Genomic DNA, 20,561 nt, shown 5'->3' on the forward strand with positions numbered 1-20,561 from the left:
GCAGTATATGTACAATATATATGAAGAATGCGTTAGGTTGCTTCTGCTGTGTGTGAAGAGCTGGAAAGTAATGAATGTAACTGTAGATGTGTTATAGAAGAGCGGACACACATTTCCTCATCTTCAATGTGAATGTTTGATGCAATTAAGTTATTACAATTATACTGTAGTGTCATTAGGGATATATGTGCACTTGTAAAAAGGTGCCTTAACATTTGTATTATTTCTGATCAATAAATCTTTTTAGGTACCTTTGTGTTTGCTCAGAAATTTAGAATCTTAAATAATGCACTCATATGTCTCATATGGTTTTTGTGTCAGCTGACCTTTGAGCTGGTTCTAGTGGCCCACATTTAGTCACCTTTCACCCCAGAGTTTTACATACAGCTCATGTGGTTTTATTTTTAAAAAATGTCCTTACTGCTGTATAAAACAGATGGACTGTCAAGAACTACGTTCAGTGGCAGGTTAGCCATAAGTTGGTGCACCACTGTATTGTTCCCTCTTTTATACATTTGACAATCATAGAGTCCTTTTATCAGTGTTATTGAAGACTTGCTAAAAGCAGGCACTACAGACAGCAACAAACAGATGTTCCAGATGTTTTCCATCCTGATTTTCTTTTACTAAATTCCAGTAATGTAGAGTTTTTGTAATGTTTTCAGTGTGGTTTTCTCATAAATAATATAGATTTTGCTTTTAAAAATTCAACATTGTGATAATACTTTAAATTAATATTTCTTTTCAGCAATTTCTTTCACTTTATTTATTGGAACAGGTTTAGGTCCATGTTTCATATTTAATTCAGTTCAATAATTAAAAAAAAAAAAAAACAGAATTGCCTCCAGGCACTTTACAAAATCCCAAGGCCTGAACCCAAAGCACATGAAGGCAAACCGTGACAAGCAAAACTTCCCTTCCCTGCTCAAGGTTTCAAGGGGACCCTCCTGCTGATGGCCTGCCTGTAGTGGAGAGGAGAGATGACAGAGAGAGAGAGAAACATGCAGTAAACACCATATAATACATGGCAGGATTAACATGGCAGGTTTTTGTTGTCACAAGGCAAGCTGAAAAAGTATATGTATATATATATATATACATATGTATATGTATGTATATATTTGTATTACAGCTGTTATATTGTTAAGTATACTAAAGATGACCAACATGGGCAGGTATAGAAAATAATCATTGTGTGGGTTACAGGGACCAGACAGACAATATTATAATATTATCAGCTAATATCATTTTGAGAAGTTTGAAAGCCAAAAAATGACCTCGAACAATAAAATCTATAGTAAACACCGAAAACATTTTTTGATAGGCCTGACCGCACTCCACGCATGCGCTCCACACCAGCTGTAATTCTACCCGTTTTCGACTTTGAAAGCGGAAGTAAGTAAAATCATATTTCAAAATAAAATAAAATAAAATAATGTCACATTAAAAACCTCTACAGGTATTCGTCCATATGATCTAAACACAAATTTGCGGTATCCAGCTGTTTTGTTTTGTTTTGTTTAAATCATTATTCAGTGGGGACTAAACGTCACAAAAATATTTTCTTTATGTGGTTATGTTTTATTTATTATTTTTAAGTTTTTACATTTTCTTTCCACATCTCAAGGTTGAGAAACTGTTTTAAAATGGCATATTCCTGTAGAGATGATTGTGGTTATTGTATAGCCCCAGAATAAACTAAATAAAAGGCTAGAGGCAAAACAGATCCTTAAAAAACGGCACATCTGATGTATATTTACATTTTATCGCGGCATTTATATAAACATTATATTTATTTGAAAACAAATGTGGCCAAATGTGTTATTTCAGTTGGTGTACCTGGAAGTGGTCTTCTTCATCCCCGCTAACTTGACGCATGTCTCCACCACCTCCCATCAATTTCTCTGAAGAAGACTTCCGGTGGTGTGTCATGGCGGTGGCATGGTGAATCCTACAGAAAGGGAAAAATACTCGCCCTTTTCGTCCTTTCCCATCGATTCAGGGCATATTTTAATGTATAAATAAGCCTGTCAGCTTCGGCCTCAAACCTTGGATTTAGCAGCTCAGCGTTGCGGTGTCCCTCCGCCCGGCCATGGCGGCTCACAAACCAGTGGAATGGGTCCAGGCCGTGATTACTAGATTTGATGAGCAGGTAAGATGGGCTGATTCAGGGGATGGGTGTAGCAGTTTTTCATAAACTTAAAGCTTCGATTCTCGGTGTAACGTTATATGTAGAAGCGCGGTTTGAGGAGCGTTTTACGCCAGGCAGAGTTTCTCGGGTGAAATGGGTTGTGTGCTGCTTAAATCAGCTGTAAAACACTAAAGATAAGGTCTTTACTGCTAGCGCCGTCTCCAAGATCAATTAGCATATTTATGCGACATTTGACCCGGGCCTTGTTCACACTTACCCACTTAACTACCCAATAAACTACAATATACAAATTTGTCCGAGATAGTTGAACTTACGCATCTTTTCCCTCAAACAATGTTTGCCTATCGGGTCCTTTCATGCCAGCTAAGTAGCTAACGTTAGCAGGCCTGGCTATCTAATGTAAACAAATAAGATGTGAGCAGGTTAGCACGCTGCGCCTCAGCCGAGATAAGAAAACGTCAGTATAACCCTGCGCTCACTGCTTGCTACATTTCTACACTGTCGGGTTGTGTACTTCCTAAGACAACAAGAGTAAAGGTGCACCTTATTATTAACATGAATCTATGCAAGTGTGTTCTTGTGATTTGCATTTCTCTCATTAAACTAATATGAGCGAGCTTTGCATCCTCTGTTGTTAAAGGAAACATCGCCTCAGACACTTTGCACAGTGATGTAAAGCAGATTGATTGAGATTACTGAAAAAGTTACTTTTTCTTAATGTAAGCTGTCTAATTAAGTGGAAACGTGCTGAAAACAGAGTTTGTCATTTAAAAGTGATTCAGTAAGGGTTAAGCTGCCAGGAGGTGTTAGCTGCCACAGATCGTGGCTTGGAGCTGAGGTTTAGCAGCTCAGCTTGGATTACCATGGGAAGAAAATGGCTTTAGCTTTTAGATCTGCTACTTTGTTATTGCTACCCTAAACCCCAAATGAAACCTTCCACACAGTTCAGTTTGGTTTATCTTTCTATAAACCAGAATTGTAATCATTGTAAAGTTTTAACACAGTCTATGACTTTTCAATGTGTAGCTGCTGGGGACATGCCATCAAAAATGCATCATCTGTTTATAGAAGCCTCTGTAGAGCTACTTTATTTGTCTGCCAAATGCCAATATTACTTGCTTATCACAAATATAACAGCAGGATCAGCAATTATAATTATGTTTTGAAAACATTATTTTTGTAGAAGATGCTTGGGGTCATTTAATGATATCTGTGGTGTGGAGGCTTTTAAAGTGTCACAAATGGCTAGAATGGTTGCTTTTTGCTTGTGATAGCTCTGCATTGACATTTATTCTCTACTGCAAGTTTAATTACCTAATTTAAGACGTTAAATTTTCCATAGAAATGACTTGATGTTCTCTACAAATAAATAAAAAACTTGAATGTACAGGTATCGGCATTATATATCATTTTGAATGTGATATCCACAATTAGTTTAAATAAAATTAGGGCAGATAAAGATAGAACCTGGAAAGGGTTGGGCGGTATTAAGGCATACCGGCGGGGCATACAGGTAGCGACGGTATCATTTTTAATACCGTCAATAAAAAAAAATGCAATCCGCTTATATAGAAGATAAGGATAAGACATTAAACAGAGAGAGAGAGAGAGAGAGATGCTGCCAGCATGTCCTTTTAGGAACCAACATCTCCATATACATTATTGTGCAAAGAAGTATGAACTTTCTAGAAAAGGTCCATCAAGGTTGAAACTGTTTCAGATGTTGCCCATTGCCACACATCCAGGTCAAGTAGAATTTGGCTGCAGGAGCAAAATATCCAGGTCTTACAGTGGCAATCTCAACTCCTGGACATGAGGCCAATTGAAAATCTGTAGTGGATTATCTGCACCCCATGTTTAATCATCCTCTCTGTCTTTTCTTCCAGCTCCCCATTAAAGTTTTACACCAAAACACCCACACCAAAATCAGCACAGAGCATAACAAGGAGTGTCTGATCAACATCTCCAAGTACAAGTTCTCCCTTGTCATCAGTGGCCTCACCAACATCCTCAAAAATGTCAACAACATGGTGAGTGGGCTTGTCTACTTTTCACTTTCAGGAGATGGCAGTGGACAGACTTTGCAACTCTGTTGGTTGCTGTGGTTGCTTGTGCATTTGTAGTAGTAGTAGTATAAAGCGGTTCAATACCATCGCGATCAAGTGCAGAGAATCCGAGCAGATCTCAGTGAGACCGTTGTGTTCAAAGACTGTATGCTGAGAATCCAAAACCAGATAAAAAAATATCATACCACTGCTTAGCATGTCGCTGAAATGGAGCAGCCATAGACTTTGCAACTCTGTTGGTTGCTGTGGTTGCTTGTGCAGTATTTGACATGTTTTGACCACCAGATGATCCAGAGGGTGGTTGAACAGGAGAGGGCCCTGTCACAGGTACTGAGAGAAAATAGAAAAACCAGACACCTGGTACCCAGACAGGATACAGATGTCTTGGAATCTATAAGCAAGACCCTTGGCCCACTCCTGGAATTTACAGAAACGCTGTTTGGAGAAAAGTATATAGTAGTCATTGTATCGTACATCAAACCTTTAAACACTGTTCTTGCTGCAGCTGACGATGACACGGAGCTGACCAAGTAAATGGGAAAAAAAACATGTATAGCAGCTGGTGACTGCCAGGTATTCACCAAACCAGAGTGGTAGCTCCACTGATGGAGGTGCCAGCTGCAACAGTTACAGAGCCACACACAAACACTGAAGCTGCAGCAGCAGCTAAAGTAGCTGAGAAAAGCCAAGAAGGTGAAACAGACAAACCTGGAAGGGGCTGCATCAACCTAAATTTACAAGGGTGGCAAACAACCTTTAGGGCCTAAGAGATGACAGACCAATGGTGTAAACACAAAATCTCAGTGTTTGCTTAATTTTTAAGATCCGTTGCTGTTTACTTTTTAACCGAGAAGACAGCAGTTCTGTTCTTTGCATCTTTTATGAGATAATTAAGATTGAACTGAATCAATTAAAAATGCTGCTTGTAGCTTTAAAATTGTCATTAGATAAGCGTACAGGTGTATATTTAACCTGTGTAAACCCCTATGACCGACTCCACCAACCAATGTGACAGCGGAACCAAGATGTCACCACAAATTGCTAACTAAGTATTTATTTGTTTATTTTTACCTAATTTTTTTTTTTACCTAATTTGGGCTCCCAGCTCATAAAACCCACGAAAACAGGAATTCAAAAAAATTAGACTACTTTAAGGAAATCACCATTTACTTCTCGGTTTTTGCACAAATAAAAAGAAGAAAGAAATTAGGATCAAATCAATCAAAATATGGTACTGTCTAAGTGATATGTCAATACTTGGTTGGGAATCCCTTTGCCTTAATCACTGCCTTGATGCGCCGAGGCATTGAGGCAATGAGCTTCCGCGTTGTGTGGGCGTTATGGAAGCCCAAATGTCGTTAATGCTTGCTGTTAGCTGCTCTTTGTTTTTGGGTCTGGTGTCCCTCATTTTCCTCTTGAGAACACCCCAGAGATTTTCAATGGGGTTTAGGTCTGGCAAGTTGGCTAGCCAGTCAAGCACTGTGATGGCATGGTCATTAAACCAGGTTTTGGTGCTCCTGGCAGTATGGGCAGGGGCCAGGTCCTGCTGGAAGATGAAATCTGCATCTCCATACAGATCCTCAGCAGAAGGAATCATGAAGTCCTCCAAAACATTCCGGGAGACTTGATTAGTGTGTGACTTTCAGTTTAAAACATTCATGGCCTGCATAATTTGGGCTGATTTCTTCACAGTATTCTAATTTATTGAATTCCTGTTTTCGTGGGCTGGGAGCCCAAATTATGTAAAAATAAACAAGTAAATACTACTACTAAAAATAAATAATATATATATATATATATATATATATATATATATATATATATATATATATATATATATATATATTTTTTATGTGTGTGTGTGTGTATGTATATGTATATATAACAGGAAGGATTTCCTGTTATGATCAGTATGACAAATCGGCCATTTTACACTTGGCTGCGCATTGTCCCAGTGCACACTGGAGATCTCGATGAAACCAACAGGACAACATCCAGAGATGAAATCATGTGTTTCCCAAACCAGACCCCTTCTGCCCCTTGCTGCACCTAGAAATTCTAAAGATTGTGAACAGAACCAGTGACAAAGGGTAGCCCTGCCAGAGTCCAACATGCACTGGGAAAAGGTCTGACTAATTGACAGGAATGCGAACCAATCTCCTGCTTCAATGGACTGGACAGCCCCTAACAGAGGGCCTCGGACCCCATATTCGGCAACTTCAGCCCAGGTGATAAATGAGTCCACCACTGAGTCCCCCTGATTGCAGCCTTTTCCCACACTTTCTTGAAAGACTAGCCTCTATTGGATTCATCAACGCATTAAATCTTATGTCTCTGGAACAGCAACTCTTCAAGCTTCCCATTGGTCATGTGAGGAAGAGCCAAAGTGTATTCTTATAATTATGCAACTTTAATTATGTATCTTATATGTCACCTGGAGTCAGGTGAACCATCTCCAGCTTAACACCTCAAACACTAAAGGCTGTTCCATACTCCGCGAGACAAAGAGCGGAGAACGCGCTCCACGGGTGGTAAGAGATACAAAAAAAAGGTCTTTTCCGCACTGAGGTACCATACTCCGCGAGACGCGTGTGTGCAGAACTCCTCATACGGCCCGCCCACTAAACTATAAGGAAAGACTTTACTGAGTTTTTTAACACACCACAAGGACGTGTGCCATGGCAAGAGGGCATTATACAGAGAGGGTGCCTGCAACAGCGTGAGATGTCCGGCGATGAGCTGTGAAAATGCGACATTAAAAGTAACAATAGCAAAGATTCAGTGTTTGTGCCTTTATGACCACATCTGCACATCTACTGTGTTCCAATGTGCCTGCGATACTTCAAACTGTCCGGTGATGAGCTGTGAAGATGCGACATTAAAAGTAACAATAGCAAAGATATACAGACATTGTTAACGAGCCTGTTATGCCCGGGTATGTAGGAGTATATAGAATGGTAATAACAGTCACCATCTGGTATGTGTGAATGGCTGTCTGGAGTTATTGGTGACAAATCACCCTGACTTGCCTTTCTTTCTTTCTTTTATTGCTCATCATGCAAAACCGGTATGGTCTTATCTAAATCTGCTGAATCAGTGCTGTTTATACACCTACCTATATACCTGGAGAGGCTCTTGCGCTTCTCCACTTTCATCACGCCCACAATAAATTCCGACCAATCACAGCATGGTTGCCGCACAGCCTTGAAAGACAAAGTTCGGCCCGGACCCTGTGCACAAAAGTGCGGATCAGCGGGCGGTCAGAGACAAAAAATGACGTCATTTTGTGGGCGTAACGTCTGCAGGGGGGAAAAATGTCTTTGTCTCGCGGAGTATGGATCCAGCTTTAGGAGCTGGTCATTGACTTCAGGAAGTCCAGCCCACAGCCACGTCCAATGACCATCAGGGACGACAAGGTGGAGTTTGTAACTACAAGTACCTCGGGTTGTGGCGTTACAACAACTGGACATGCTGTACAGATCACCTGTACAAGAAGGGCCAGAGCCGTCTGTACTTCCTGAAGACTGGGAGCCTTCAACATCTGCAGGAGCTCCTGTGGATGTTCTACCAGTCTGTGGTGGCCAGTACACTTTTTATGCTGTTGTCTGCTGGGGGGGTAACATAAACAAGCCAACAGGCTGGACAGACTTATCAGGCGGGCCGGCTCTGTGGTCGGCATGAAGCTGGACTCCCTGGTGACAGTGGCAGAGAGGAGAACACTAAGAGAACTTCTGGCTATTGTGGACGATGCCAGTCATCCTCTGCACAGTCATCAGCACTCAGAGGAGCCTGAACAGTCACAGGCTGCTCCTCCCCAAGAGCAGGACCAACAGACTCAGAGACTCCTTTGTCCCCCCCATCCAATAGATTGAAGAGTACCCGGCCCTGTGGTTTGCTGAATATTTATATAGTTTTGACCGTGTCATTTAAGTCAGTCCTCCTCTATCACGTCAGAGACAACTGCAGGGTGGCAGCGTTTCATGAAAATAGACAACAGAAAAAAGTTTGCATCCTGAATTTCCCCTCGCAGATCAATAAAGTGTCTGTCTGTCACAGCTCGACTACGTCATTCAGCAAAGCAGTGCTCCTATGTTCAGTGTCGCTCTGTGCGCACTGCGCACAGAGCGACATGTGCAGAGCGAATTGATAGTGGACATGTGCAGAGCGAATTGATAGTGTCTGTAAATATTGTAACATGACAAAACTGGTAAACTTTCCTGATACAACCACCCCACTGTAGTCAGGAGGAAGCACAGAGGAGTGATGCAGCTCCAGGGACGAGCAGCTTTATTCTCTTATTCCTCGCGCTGTACATAAACTTAATAAATTATTAAATCACTCCTCTCTTAAGCCAACAGCTTTCTCTTCTTCTTCTCTCACTCTACACACATAGCTACACATGTCTCTTAATGAGACATATGCCACTCTCACAATACCCCCCAGCTCAGTTGATTTTTAGTCGAAATTTTAAGGGGTTTCAGTCGACCAAGACTTTCTTTGGTTGATTATAGCCCTAGAGAGTTGAAAATAGTTTAAGATCCAGTGTGACAGTCATGTTTTTAATCTGAATGTCTTTACAGCGGATATTCGGAGAAGTTTCTGAGAAGAACCTCTACCTCTCCCAGCTCATCATCCTGGACACATTGGAGAAGTGCCTGGCTGGGGTGAGTCTGACTATTTAATCCACAAAGTAGTTTTAAATCAGTGACCCACACCTTTATATCAAGCCATGAATGGAAACTCCCAACGAGATGGAGTCAGTGCGGCTGTTTAACTGCTTTAGACTTTCTTTCAAGATATCCAGATAAACTTTTGTCACTACTCTTTTCACCCTGACAATCACAATTCCAGGCTCCAGAGCCATTTTTTGTTTTATCTGACCAAATGACACACTTGCAGTATGTGCAAACGTTCTCAATATTGTCTTTGGCATACTTCAGTCTGGCTTAGAGATGTCTTAAGGGGTTTTCTGGGTCTGCAAACTGGTAATCCATTCCTGTGCAGGACTGTCCTCTCTGATACTTTTCCAGAATTGGTTAAATCCTTCACTATTGTCTTGTCAGTTGTTCTCGGCTCTTTATAAACATCTCTCACTAGTCTTTTTTTTTTCAGAGCCTTTTAAAAGTTTTTACTTCTTACCTCTGCCAGTCTTGTTCTGCAGTGTGTGACTCTCTATGAACTTTTTGTCAACAACTTTCATGCCAGTTCTTAAAACTGAAAAACATTTAGATAAACTGCTTTGTAGACATTTACATGTTTTCACAAGTGTTAAGGCATGTTACTACCAAGATACCAATTCTTTCTTTTTTAAGTGGAAATCAAAAGCTTACAGGGCTTCTCAGTTAAGGCATAGACTGCATAGTATTATTGTATAACAGTGGGTTATACAATTGGTAAAGTGATTATTTTCATGGCAGCTAATATTATTATATATTATATAAAATATAATATTGAACGTGGTGGTTCAATCTGTTACTCAGTTAATGCAGGCTTTTTTATTATAGCATATGACCAATGATTAGTCTCACATTATAAAGTATTTTTTGTTTTTTGCAAAAAAATAAAATTATGTGAATTCTTGTCTAATTTGAGTAATAAAAATCTGATTGGACTCTCTAGATTTGAAGCCCTGTAGCCAAGATCTTTTGAGATAGTTGTCATCATGATGACTTGTTTAATTGTGTGTTAATCAATTGCCCTTTCTCAGGTTCAACATGGCAAGTAAATGCAAAATGAAACCATCCATTTTGCTGAAAGTCTCTGCTCTTCTTCCATAGCAATCCAAAGACTGCTTGCGTCTGGATGAAACCATGCTGGTCAAACAACTGCTGCCGGAGATCTGTCATTTCATCCACACCTACCGCGAGGGCCACCAGCATGCTGCTGAGCTCCGGGCCTCGGCCTCAGCTGTGCTCTTCTCATTGAGTTGCAACAATTTCAATGCCGTCTTCAGTCGCATTTCCACCAGGTAGCTTATTTTATCAGAGTAAAGGCTGCTGCTACATGTCGGGTCCACAATTCTGATCTGATCATCTAAATAGAATAGTATGAATAGAATAGTAAAAATATAAACTTACTTTTTCCCCAGGCTGCAGGAGCTGACTGTGTGCTCAGAGGACAATGTGGATGTTCACGACATAGAGCTGATGCAGTACATCAATGTAGACTGTTCCAAGCTGAAGAGGCTGCTACAAGGTGAACTTCTAGTGTTCCTAAACGCACCCATGACCGCTTCATATTCTGATTTCATTTCAACCACTTAATTACACAAATTTAAATTAGAAGTTTCAGCAATTTTGGTATGGCTAAGCAAATGTTTGCCTGAAATGTTAACATATATTCTGTCTCAATTAAAAAACCAATATAGAGTAATATAAATAACAAAAAAAGTACCCACTTCTCGGCTCTTTATAAACATCTCTCACTAGTCTTTTTTTTTCAGAGCCTTTTAAAAGTTTTTACTTCTTACCTCTGCCAGTCTTGTTCTGCAGTGTGTGACTCTCTATGAACTTTTTGTCAACAACTTTCATGCCAGTTCTTAAAACTGAAAAACATTGTTACAAGTGTTACAAATGTTAACATATATTCTGTCTCAATTAAAAAACCAATATAGAGTAATATAAATAACAAAAAAGCTTACAGAGCAATGCTTGGTTCTAGATGGTTATGTTTTAGAAATAATGAAACGGAATGAAAGACTGAACAGATTTTGATGTCTGTGTTAAATGTTTTCTGTCCTTTCAGAGACTGTGCTGAAGTTCAGAGCTCTGAAGAAGCCTGCTCAGCTGGCAGTCATCAACAGCTTAGAGAAGGTACTTCTGTCCCAAATGAACATTTCATTTCATTTGAAAATAAAAACCCCAATGCCTTTGTTACAACCCAGCTCTGCTAAGGACGGGGGAAGTAACATAACACCAGGTGGATTTGGGTAAGCAAGGTGTTTAATGGGAAAAAGTAGAGCAATTAATCACAGAACAACAAAATTAACCTAATACTAATAAGAATGAATCGGAGCTGGAAAATAAACAAATGAAACAAAAGATAAAACAGCTCCAACCATTATCAAAACAAAAAGGGTGCATGGGGTTAACAGAAACCAAAATGAGTGCCTCAGCTAGCACTAAGCTAAACAATATCGAGAGGCAGAAACACAAAATAAACGAAGCCTCAGCATAAGGCTAGCCCACACACAAATCTGACTGCTTACACAAACGAAGCACAAGGCACACAAAAAAAAAGTAAACAGATGGCAAAAAACGAGATGCCCTCGGGCGAACTGCATACACCAATACAGCCGCCTGGAAGGAACGCCGGTGTCTTCCTTAAAAGGTCCCGTGGATTGGTCCAGTAATCTTTAGTGTAGGTGTTGTTCAGTCAGTCAGCGGGCACTGGGGATGCTCGTCATCATGAAGGGGGACGGGTTCACACAAACAACAGAGGGGTGAAAACCAAACCAAACCCTCAAAAATAACTAAAAGGCCTTAACAGCCTTGGTATACTGTCACCAGTAAGTGGCTAAAATGTTGCTGTTTTCTCTTTACAGGCATTTTGGAACTGGGTGGAGAATTACCCAGATGAGTTCACTATGCTGTACCAACGACCGCAGGCAGATATGGCAGGTATGAGACACATTGACTGACTTTTGCTATTTAGTTTTTTGTTTCAGTATGAAGTCATATTCGAGATGAGAGCCCAGTTTGCCTAGTTGGGCAAATTCTGAAAAAGCATGAGCACACATGAAAACAAATGGCAACAAATCGAAGGCCCTAGGCCATCATACTGCAGATAGGGCACATGTGCAGGTGTCCCTAGTATACTACTAAAGTCAGTTCATGTTTCATACATGCACTGTGGAAAGTATAAATTTGGTGTCTAAACTAACGCCTCTTGTCTGTTGCATATCTGTGGAAGTATTCATTATGGTGAGGTGGCTCAAAATCATATAAAACTATGTGACCTGTCCTCTCCTAAAATGTCAGCTGCTCATCTGTGTGACAAAGTACTGGCAAAAAAGAAATTGAATAAATTGTGCCCATTAGCATTCATAAGTCCAATTGGCCGGCCAAACTAATTGTAAAAATGTGTTTATTGCCAGGTTCTATTAGCATAACTAACTCATATATACACATCAGCTATAATATAAACACATTAGTTTCAGATTGCTTGACAGCAACAACAACCTGTCATGTTTCTCCTCTCCGATGGGCATATTTGTTCTCTCTGTCTTTCATCCCCTCTGCTCAATGTGTCTTCCTGTTAAAATGGAGTTTTTCTTGCCACTCTCTGCTCCTATATGCTAGCTCAGGGTGGGTTCAGACTCTGGGTTTCTGTAAAGCGCCTTGAGACAATTCTGATTGTAGAATGTAGATGCTATACAAATGCAATTTCTTCAATTGAATTGAAAGAGCACAACCAGGACTTTCTAATAATGGCTGTTGCATATTACATGTTCTCACGTTATGATGATTGATCAAATTTTAGAAAGAAATGTAAATATATACAGTCCACTGTTCCTTTTAGATAATACTAACTTATTTAATAAGCATTCTAACATGCAGTTATTTTAACAAAAACCTAGTCTTTCCATGTCTACTATATTTACTATGTAAAATGTACATGTCAAACGTAAGGCCCCAGGACCAAATTCGGTTTGCTGCCCAGTTATGCCTGGCCCACACCCTGATGTCCAAAAATACACTGCTCAAAAAATAAAGGGAACACCTAAACAACACAATGACTGATGCTTTAATCCAGGTCTGGGAGGAGATCCCTCAGGACAACATCCAACGCCTCAACAGGAGCATGCCCAGGTGTTGTAGGGAGGTCATACAGGCAGTAGGAATTTGGATCAGTCTGTGATTTTCCATTTTTATGTTGAGTATGGTTCCAAATCCAGACCTCTATGGGATAATCATTTTGATTTACATTGATCATTTTTATGGTTTTTGTTCTCAGCATATTCCACTATGTAATGAAGGAATTAATTTTCTACTGGAATATTTCATTTATGATTTATTTACTGATTGGGAAGACAGCAACTGGTCCCAACAAATGGGGAAACAACCAGCAAATGGTTTGGGAACGGAACATGACTGCGCAGCAGTGCACAAAGCAAGTCCATAAAGACATGGCTGAGTGAGTTAGATGTGGATGAACTTGACTGGCCTGCACAGAGTCCTGACCTCAACCCGACAGGACACACTTGGGATGAATAAGAGTGTAGGTTGCGAACCAGGTTCAATCAGCTGAATTAAACCACTTTCGAACTAACAAAAGTAATTCATTTTTGGGCGGTAGATATGCAGACAAAGGTCAAAGGTAGGCGCTCATACTCAGGCCTTTGTTGGTAAGAGGGCACAGCTCTGCGCTTTATTTGTTGTATGGCTGTGAACAATAAAGGTGTTTTAAGCCAAGTCCAGACACTGTTGTTAAATATGGACAGAGCAGTTTAAGGAGTTTGGTGGAATCAGGCAGTGATGTCAAAGGAAAAGTCACCGCCCTAAAGGAAAATAATCTCAAGCATGATTACTCAAACAGAGAACCGAAGGGTCAGAGAGACGAGAGGAAAAACCAGGCACACAGCTACAGAGAAGGCTAATAGCTCAGTGAAGTGTTTTCAATATAGCCAACAAGATGCTGATGCAGCAGTTGAAGATTTGTGGGGAGTTAATCTCAAAACATGACTGTAAAACAAGACGGGGACACCCACACTAATATCCAGGAACCCCTGTGTACTAATAATGAGTGATAGATGCTCATTCACTCTGCATGTGTGTGTTTTGTGTACACAGAGGCTGCAGAGAAACTGTTTGACCTGGTGGACAGCTTTGCAGAAAGTGCCAAGAGGAAAGCAGCTGTGTGGCCACTGCAAATCATCCTCCTCATTCTCTGTCCAGAGATCACACACACAATCTCCAAAGACACAGTGGAGGACAGCAGCAAAGCCAACAAGGTGGGAGGAAAGAAAATACACAAGCACACACACATACACATGTAGAGCACAGACTGGCTGCAGCTCTTATATGCACTTTTTCTGTTTTCAGAAACTGTTTTTGGACAGTTTGCGGAAAGCTTTAGCGGGGCAGGGTGGCAGCAAACAGCTGATGGAGAGCGCTGCTATTGCCTGTGTCAAGCTGTGTAAAGCATCCACATACATCAACTGGGAAGATCACTCCACCATTTTCCTCCTAGTCCAGTCCATTGTCATGGATCTCAAGGTCTGAAAACGAACTCTTCCCTTTGTGTTTTTTTCTTTCTTTGCATCATTTTGTAGCAACTTAATTGACAGAGAAAATCTTTAGTTAGTCCAGTTTATTCTTTAATGAAAAACTCGCTAGAAGAAATGCTTACTTTACATTTCCTCAAAATGTAACCATTCGAAATGGACAGACAACACAGTGGTCCTTAAAATGCATCATGTGTATCACTTGCTTCCTTTGGAATATCCAACCAAATCTAGCTTACAATGTAACAAAAATAAAGCTTCTGTAAAAAACATGAGCCACATGAGAAACAAGCAGATTTTCCACTAATCTGCTTTCTACAGCTGTATGAATCTTGAGGAGCTATATGCATTTTATGCACACATGATTTACTGCTGCTGCCAGTTCTTAACACATTGATTATGAGACTTCCTTTCTGGTAAAATTTGTGGAGTTACTGTCATCAGAAATGAGCTTGTGAATGACCTCATGTGGTCCCTCGTTCCATCAGACACTGTTGTTCAACCCAGCCAAGCCCTTTTGGAGGGGGACGGGCAGTCAGAATGCTGACGTGGAGCTTATGATGGACTGTTTTGTCTCCTGTTTCCGTATAAATCCTCACAACAACCAGCACTTTAAGGTAGACTGAAATGAAGTGACTTGTTTTCTGTGATGTTAGCCGTAGTGTGGAGAATATTCATTACAGCAGTGGCTTTCTATAATTCTCGTTTGTCTTGTAGGTCTGTTTGGCCTCATCCTCCCCCTCTACCTTTCACTTTGTCTTGGTAAACTCTTTGCACAGGATAATCACAAATGTAAGTCTGCAGAGCTTCTTCACACACATACAGCTTTATGTGCTACATGGTTTTTAATCATTTGTTGTTTACTTTCAGTCACATCTGGACTGGTGGCCTAAGATTGATGCAGTATACACCTACTCTGAAGAGCTTCGCTTCATGTTTGCAGACACTCTCAACCGGGTGATGCAAGGCTCTGGGACACATGCTTCAGTGCGCATTACACCTGTGAGCAGACGGCAACATGTTATATCACGTTCTTTATTTATTATTAATGTTTTTAATAGTGTTTTCATTATTCCATACCCAGAAAATGTTCACCTGAATTAATTTTCTGTATGAGTAACCCTCTGAACCCCACATATTGACAAAAATATGCCGTTAGGTAACATTACTCTCATGAATCTGACAACTGTCCTTCATGCTGTCTACTGCCTCCCAGAGCCTGACATTCATAGGCAAGAAGACCACCAGCCTTAAATTTAAAGAGAAAGCCACAGACTTGGACACTCGAAGCTACAAGTGTCTCCTTCTTGCTCTGGTCAAACTCATCCACGCAGACCCCAAACTCATGTTGCATGTAAGTTCACTTGAATGGCTCAGTGTACAGAGCAATTTTTATTTCTTAGTTTTCTTCCCATTTAAAATACTTTTCTACATTGTATACTACAGGCGATTTAGTGGTTTTCTTGTTTAATGTCATTTTCTAAATTGCTTAGTCCTTCAAGGTTAGGAGACTTTCCCAGGCCTAAAAGCTATCCTAAGCCTGGCCCACATTTTAATCTTGATTACATTACATTTGACTCCTAATTATTTTTGTGTTCTTAGAACCCAGTGAAGCAAGCTCCAGAGATGCAGAGCAGCACAGCAGAGCTCATCACTGGCTTGGTGCAGCTGGTGCCTCTAACCAACAGCACCCAGCTCTCACAAGAAGCCATGGAGGTCAGAAACCAAGCCCACTGCTCTGCTGAGTGAATTTCATATTCATGGCTCGGCACCAATTACATAGAAGATTTCTCATTACCCACAAGACACCTTTGTGCTTGTACACAGGAAACGGTATTAAAAATTAGAGCAGAGGTCACTAACAGACAGACCCGGTCCAGGTCTGGACCTAGAAGCCGTCCCATATGGACCCGGACTCACAGTCAAAACAGCAGGTTATTCTTTAAAACCTGACGGGGCACTGTTTTAACCATGCAAGTTTATCCATTCCACATGATAACTCTCAGCCAATCATGTCTGGGCATTCCAGGTAGTAAAATGAAATGTGCAACTCTACAGAGAGGCAAGTTTCACACAAGTTCACACATATCGTCTTTGTTAATGTTTCAAATTAAAAGCCAACCACATCTTAAATCAGGTTTTGTTGAAAATGGTTAAATGAACAAAACAGTAAAAAAGAATGTGAGTTTTTGTCTTGTGAAGAGGATTCTAAGTATGACGTGATAGCATATTTACAAGACCACTGGTTTGTGCTCACGCATCTATCTATCATATAAGCATGCATTTTCCTTCTGAAGGTTATGGTATATATGTAATTTATGATTGTATGGTCTTTGTCTGTTGCCTCTCCTCTTCTCTCTCCTGTCCTGTGGGTTTTCAGGCTCTGTTAGTTCTGCACCAACCAGAGACTATAGAGCTGTGGAATCCTGATGCTCCCATAGAGACCTTCTGGGATATCAGGTACACCCTGATTGAAACTGGATTTTTGGGGCTGATTGTAGCTATCTAACTTACATAGTAGAGGCTCTGCATATCTGCAGCAAGACCTATACAGTATGTGTATTCATTTACATGCAACTTGCTGTTATGTATTGAAGGAGAACCCTACCACATATTCTGTTTTCTTAAACATAAAATCTGGAAAAAATCATGATGTGTCACTTGTGCATACACTGTGATAGTGGGTGGTGTTGTGACAATAAGCAGGTGTAAGTCAGTGTAGGCAACACAAGTTTACAGTGGTTGGCCGTACACTGTGATAACTTGAATTGTGGAAGAGAAATGTTTAACAACCTTACTTAAGATTTGAATACTGTCAATTTTAGGGACCTAATTTTGTTTACTGTAATGTAAAAGTTCAAAGTAATATGACACTGTTTTCTAAAGGTTTAAATTTAAGTAATGTACTGAACATTGACAAAACATTTGATTCCCTTTTCAGCTCACAGGTGCTCTTCCTAATCTGCAAAAAACTGATTAACCAGCAAATGGTTAATGGGACAGAAGTTCTAAAGTGGCTGAGGGAGATCCTCATCTACAGGAACAAATTTCTGCTCAAGAACAAGGTCAGTTCTTTTCTTCGCTGTAGCCACAGCCCACAAAGACAGAGGTCATGGCATTAATAAGATGCTACTTGGAGCAGTCTAGTTCTTGTGAAGCATGTTAAGATGGCTGTACATGATGCTTAGAAAGTAGATTTGTTTTAAAACACTGTCTGTGTTTTAGCATTGTTTTTGGCCCATTATTGTTCCAGGAGTGTGCCACTCTGGGTGGAGGCATCCCTATCTGCCGACAGGCACAGACCAAGCTGGAGGTATGTCTCTACAAGTTCCTGTGGAGCCCGGACACTGAGGCAGTTCTGGTGGCCATGTCCTGTTTCCGGCACCTCTGCGAGGAGGCTGACATCCGCGGTACTGCTGACGATTTGCCTGTCCAGACAATCCTACCCAACTACGCCACCTTCAGTGAACTGGCCTCCGTGAGCAACATGATGGGAACAGGTCAGTGCTGCCACTCCCTACCTCTTCAATGTGAGGTAGTACAGGCTCCATCTACTTTTAACCCAGAAAGATACAACTTCTGAGAAAGAACAAAAAGGATTACTTATGGCTTAACTTTTAGACCAAACTGCATTGATATGTGTAATTAGGCAGCTTTACCACCAAATCACATGAAATTCTCGTAATAGCTTTTCTTCTGTAAATATATGTACATATGTTTTCATGGAAATGTCTCTCTTCCACAGTACTGTCAAATAACTTCTTTAAGCTGCTAAGCTAACTAGCAAATGTTTCGTTATATTCTCTGTTGAAAACCTTTAGCCAAGGTAAAGCTTAGTTACTCTGAAATAAAAATAAACTTTCTCTCTTTCTGACTATCTTAAGCTGTTAGCTGTGTATGTTGGAAAGAGATTCTCAGTCATTCAGAGCATGAAGCAGGTGACTGGACTTGTTAGAGGAGCAGTGAAACATCTTTCAAGCTCTTGAATGTTAGCTATATACTTAACTTTAGCTGTTCAGTAAAGAAGAATAAATATTTTTGAATTTTACGCCTGTTTTCAGCACATTTTCTATATACTCTTTCTCTCTGTCCTTCTGTCTCTAACTAGCAGGAGGTTTGCTTTTTTTGCTACTAGCTTTTATCTATTTCCACATGGCTCCCTCAGCAGCTAGCTTTCCTGCGATAATCTGACTTTTGCTTTGCTGTTAGTAAAGCAGTGTAGTTAGATTTAGCTGTTTAATTAGCTGTAGCTCTACCAGTGGCGGTTCTACATTGAATTACATTGAATATACCCCCCCCCATACCCTGTATTTAACTCATAAACCAGCTGACAGTAGCAGTATTCTTACGTTACTTTACCGTTAATCAGCCTGTCATTGATGGATGGACTTATTTATGGACTTAACTTGGAGACCCAGTGATGAGCTACCCCCCGCGCCCCCTCCTCTTATCTCACAGCTTCTATGTACGGCAGCTTCTCAGCATCAGGGGCACCTGCAGCTGCAGGGGGCGCTAATTTTCTACACAGTGATCTATAATATACGTAAAAAACAGCAGCGCAGATGATATTTCTGCTCGTGCCGCTCCGGGCTACCGCCCGGTCTGCCCATACCCAAAACTGCCCCTGAGCTCTACAGTCGTCAGTATATCCATCTTTCATTTTCCTGGTTTGTGTAAACACATTATATTGTAACTCCTATCTCTTTTTTCTTATCTATTTGAAAGGGCTTTTATTTATATTGTGGTTTTTGTTTTATTTTCCTGTTAAGTTGATCTCTGTAGAGAAGCAGAGCCTTAAGCTCAGTGATACTGAATAACATTTGCAGCGTAGTAGAAAGTAGAACAAAAAAGTAGTTTGGTTCTTGTTTCCACAGGTCGCTCCACACTGCAGAAAAGGGTAATGGCTTTATTAAGGAGAATAGAGCACCCCACGCCAGGAAACATCGAGGTAACATTTATCATTTTACAGACCTCCACCTTTAAATGTATTTGTCCTACAATGTAATTCAAAGCCACACACATACCTGTATCTGCTGTCGGTTTGGTCAAGTTAAGGAATTCTGATTCTTGTTAAAACACATTTTGTTCCCTTCAGGCTTGGGAGGACACATATGCTAAGTGGGACCAGGCCACAAAACAGATTCTTAATTTCCCAAAAAACAAGGCAGATGATGGGCAGGTAAGCATCTTACAGGACTTATTTATTCTTTTTGTGTATCCTCTGACTACTGAAGTTGTGGAGTGGACTTTACCTTTCTGAAACAGAAGATTATTGGATGTCTTTTGTGTATGAATGTTGTAAGATGCACAAACCACCATGGTCTTATTATCTAGTGGACCACATTATAAAAGCTACAAAGACAGTGTGACAGAGAGCACTCATGAATAGGCAATAGGTGGGATTACCATGTGTTTGTATTTTTCTTTATATACATAAGCATATATGCACTACATTTGAGGGCATGGCCACCAGATTCCTGATAGACCAGTGTATCTATTGGGCTCTAGTGGACACAGTGACAGCATAATTAGTCTTTGTTGGTTGTTGTTTACAGTCAGTGTGTTGTAAGCAGCGAAACAGGTATACATGTGTGTATATGCGCAAACCTTTTTACCAATGCCTATATTTCTATCTTTCCACAGCAGGAGTGGATCAACATGACTGGCTTTCTCTGTGCTCTGGGTGGTGTGTGTCTCCAGCAGCGCAGCACCCCTGGCCTAGCCACCTACAGCCCACCTATGGGACCCCTGAGTGAGCGCAAACACTCCATGATCTCCATGGGCCCTTGTGAGGTGTCTAACCCCGTGGCCTCATCCTGCTCCTCATCGGCCTCCAGTGAGACGCCTGTAAGCCGCTTTCTTGACCGACTGCTGGCTCTGCTGGTGTGTGGGCATGATAGGGTCGGCCACCACATTCGGACTAATGTTAAAGATCTGCTGGGGCTGGAGCTCAGCCCTGCCCTCTACCCGATGCTCTTCAACAAGCTGAAGAATAGCATCGGCAAGTTTTTTGATACTCAGGGACCGGTGAGTGCAGCTGCAACAACTTTTTAAAGTTCGGCTTGTACTTGTATAGAAATATTTAAGTGTAAAATAACTTGAAGGAAAAAAACACATA

At 40.8% G+C, this 20,561-nt stretch overlaps 1 protein-coding gene across 6 annotated transcripts in view; it reads left to right on the forward strand.

Moving 5' to 3' along the window:
• Nucleotides 1-1,896: 1,896 nt before the first annotated feature.
• Nucleotides 1,897-20,561, forward strand: part of nf1a (neurofibromin 1a) — a 57,762-nt gene continuing 39,097 nt past the window's right edge. For 4 of the 6 annotated variants that reach the window (XM_028420610.1, XM_028420615.1, XM_028420616.1 and 1 more), the window contains exons 1-20: nucleotides 1,897-2,152; nucleotides 4,039-4,182; nucleotides 8,799-8,882; nucleotides 9,996-10,186; nucleotides 10,307-10,413; nucleotides 10,963-11,030; nucleotides 11,762-11,837; nucleotides 14,010-14,170; nucleotides 14,262-14,435; nucleotides 14,932-15,060; nucleotides 15,161-15,235; nucleotides 15,314-15,445; nucleotides 15,660-15,797; nucleotides 16,046-16,159; nucleotides 16,824-16,903; nucleotides 17,385-17,508; nucleotides 17,697-17,943; nucleotides 19,318-19,391; nucleotides 19,539-19,622; nucleotides 20,087-20,470. In XM_028420610.1, coding sequence (XP_028276411.1) covers nucleotides 2,093-2,152; nucleotides 4,039-4,182; nucleotides 8,799-8,882; nucleotides 9,996-10,186; nucleotides 10,307-10,413; nucleotides 10,963-11,030; nucleotides 11,762-11,837; nucleotides 14,010-14,170; nucleotides 14,262-14,435; nucleotides 14,932-15,060; nucleotides 15,161-15,235; nucleotides 15,314-15,445; nucleotides 15,660-15,797; nucleotides 16,046-16,159; nucleotides 16,824-16,903; nucleotides 17,385-17,508; nucleotides 17,697-17,943; nucleotides 19,318-19,391; nucleotides 19,539-19,622; nucleotides 20,087-20,470 — 2,646 coding nt within the window. In that variant the 5' untranslated portion in view covers nucleotides 1,897-2,092. The remainder of the gene's footprint in view (nucleotides 2,153-4,038; nucleotides 4,183-8,798; nucleotides 8,883-9,995; nucleotides 10,187-10,306; nucleotides 10,414-10,962; nucleotides 11,031-11,761; nucleotides 11,838-14,009; nucleotides 14,171-14,261; nucleotides 14,436-14,931; nucleotides 15,061-15,160; nucleotides 15,236-15,313; nucleotides 15,446-15,659; nucleotides 15,798-16,045; nucleotides 16,160-16,823; nucleotides 16,904-17,384; nucleotides 17,509-17,696; nucleotides 17,944-19,317; nucleotides 19,392-19,538; nucleotides 19,623-20,086; nucleotides 20,471-20,561) is intronic. The other 2 variants (XM_028420612.1, XM_028420614.1) reach the window with 1 other exon arrangement.

The sequence above is a fragment of the Parambassis ranga genome, chromosome 13, assembly GCF_900634625.1.
Source record: "Parambassis ranga chromosome 13, fParRan2.1, whole genome shotgun sequence".
NCBI lineage: Eukaryota > Metazoa > Chordata > Actinopteri > Ambassidae > Parambassis > Parambassis ranga.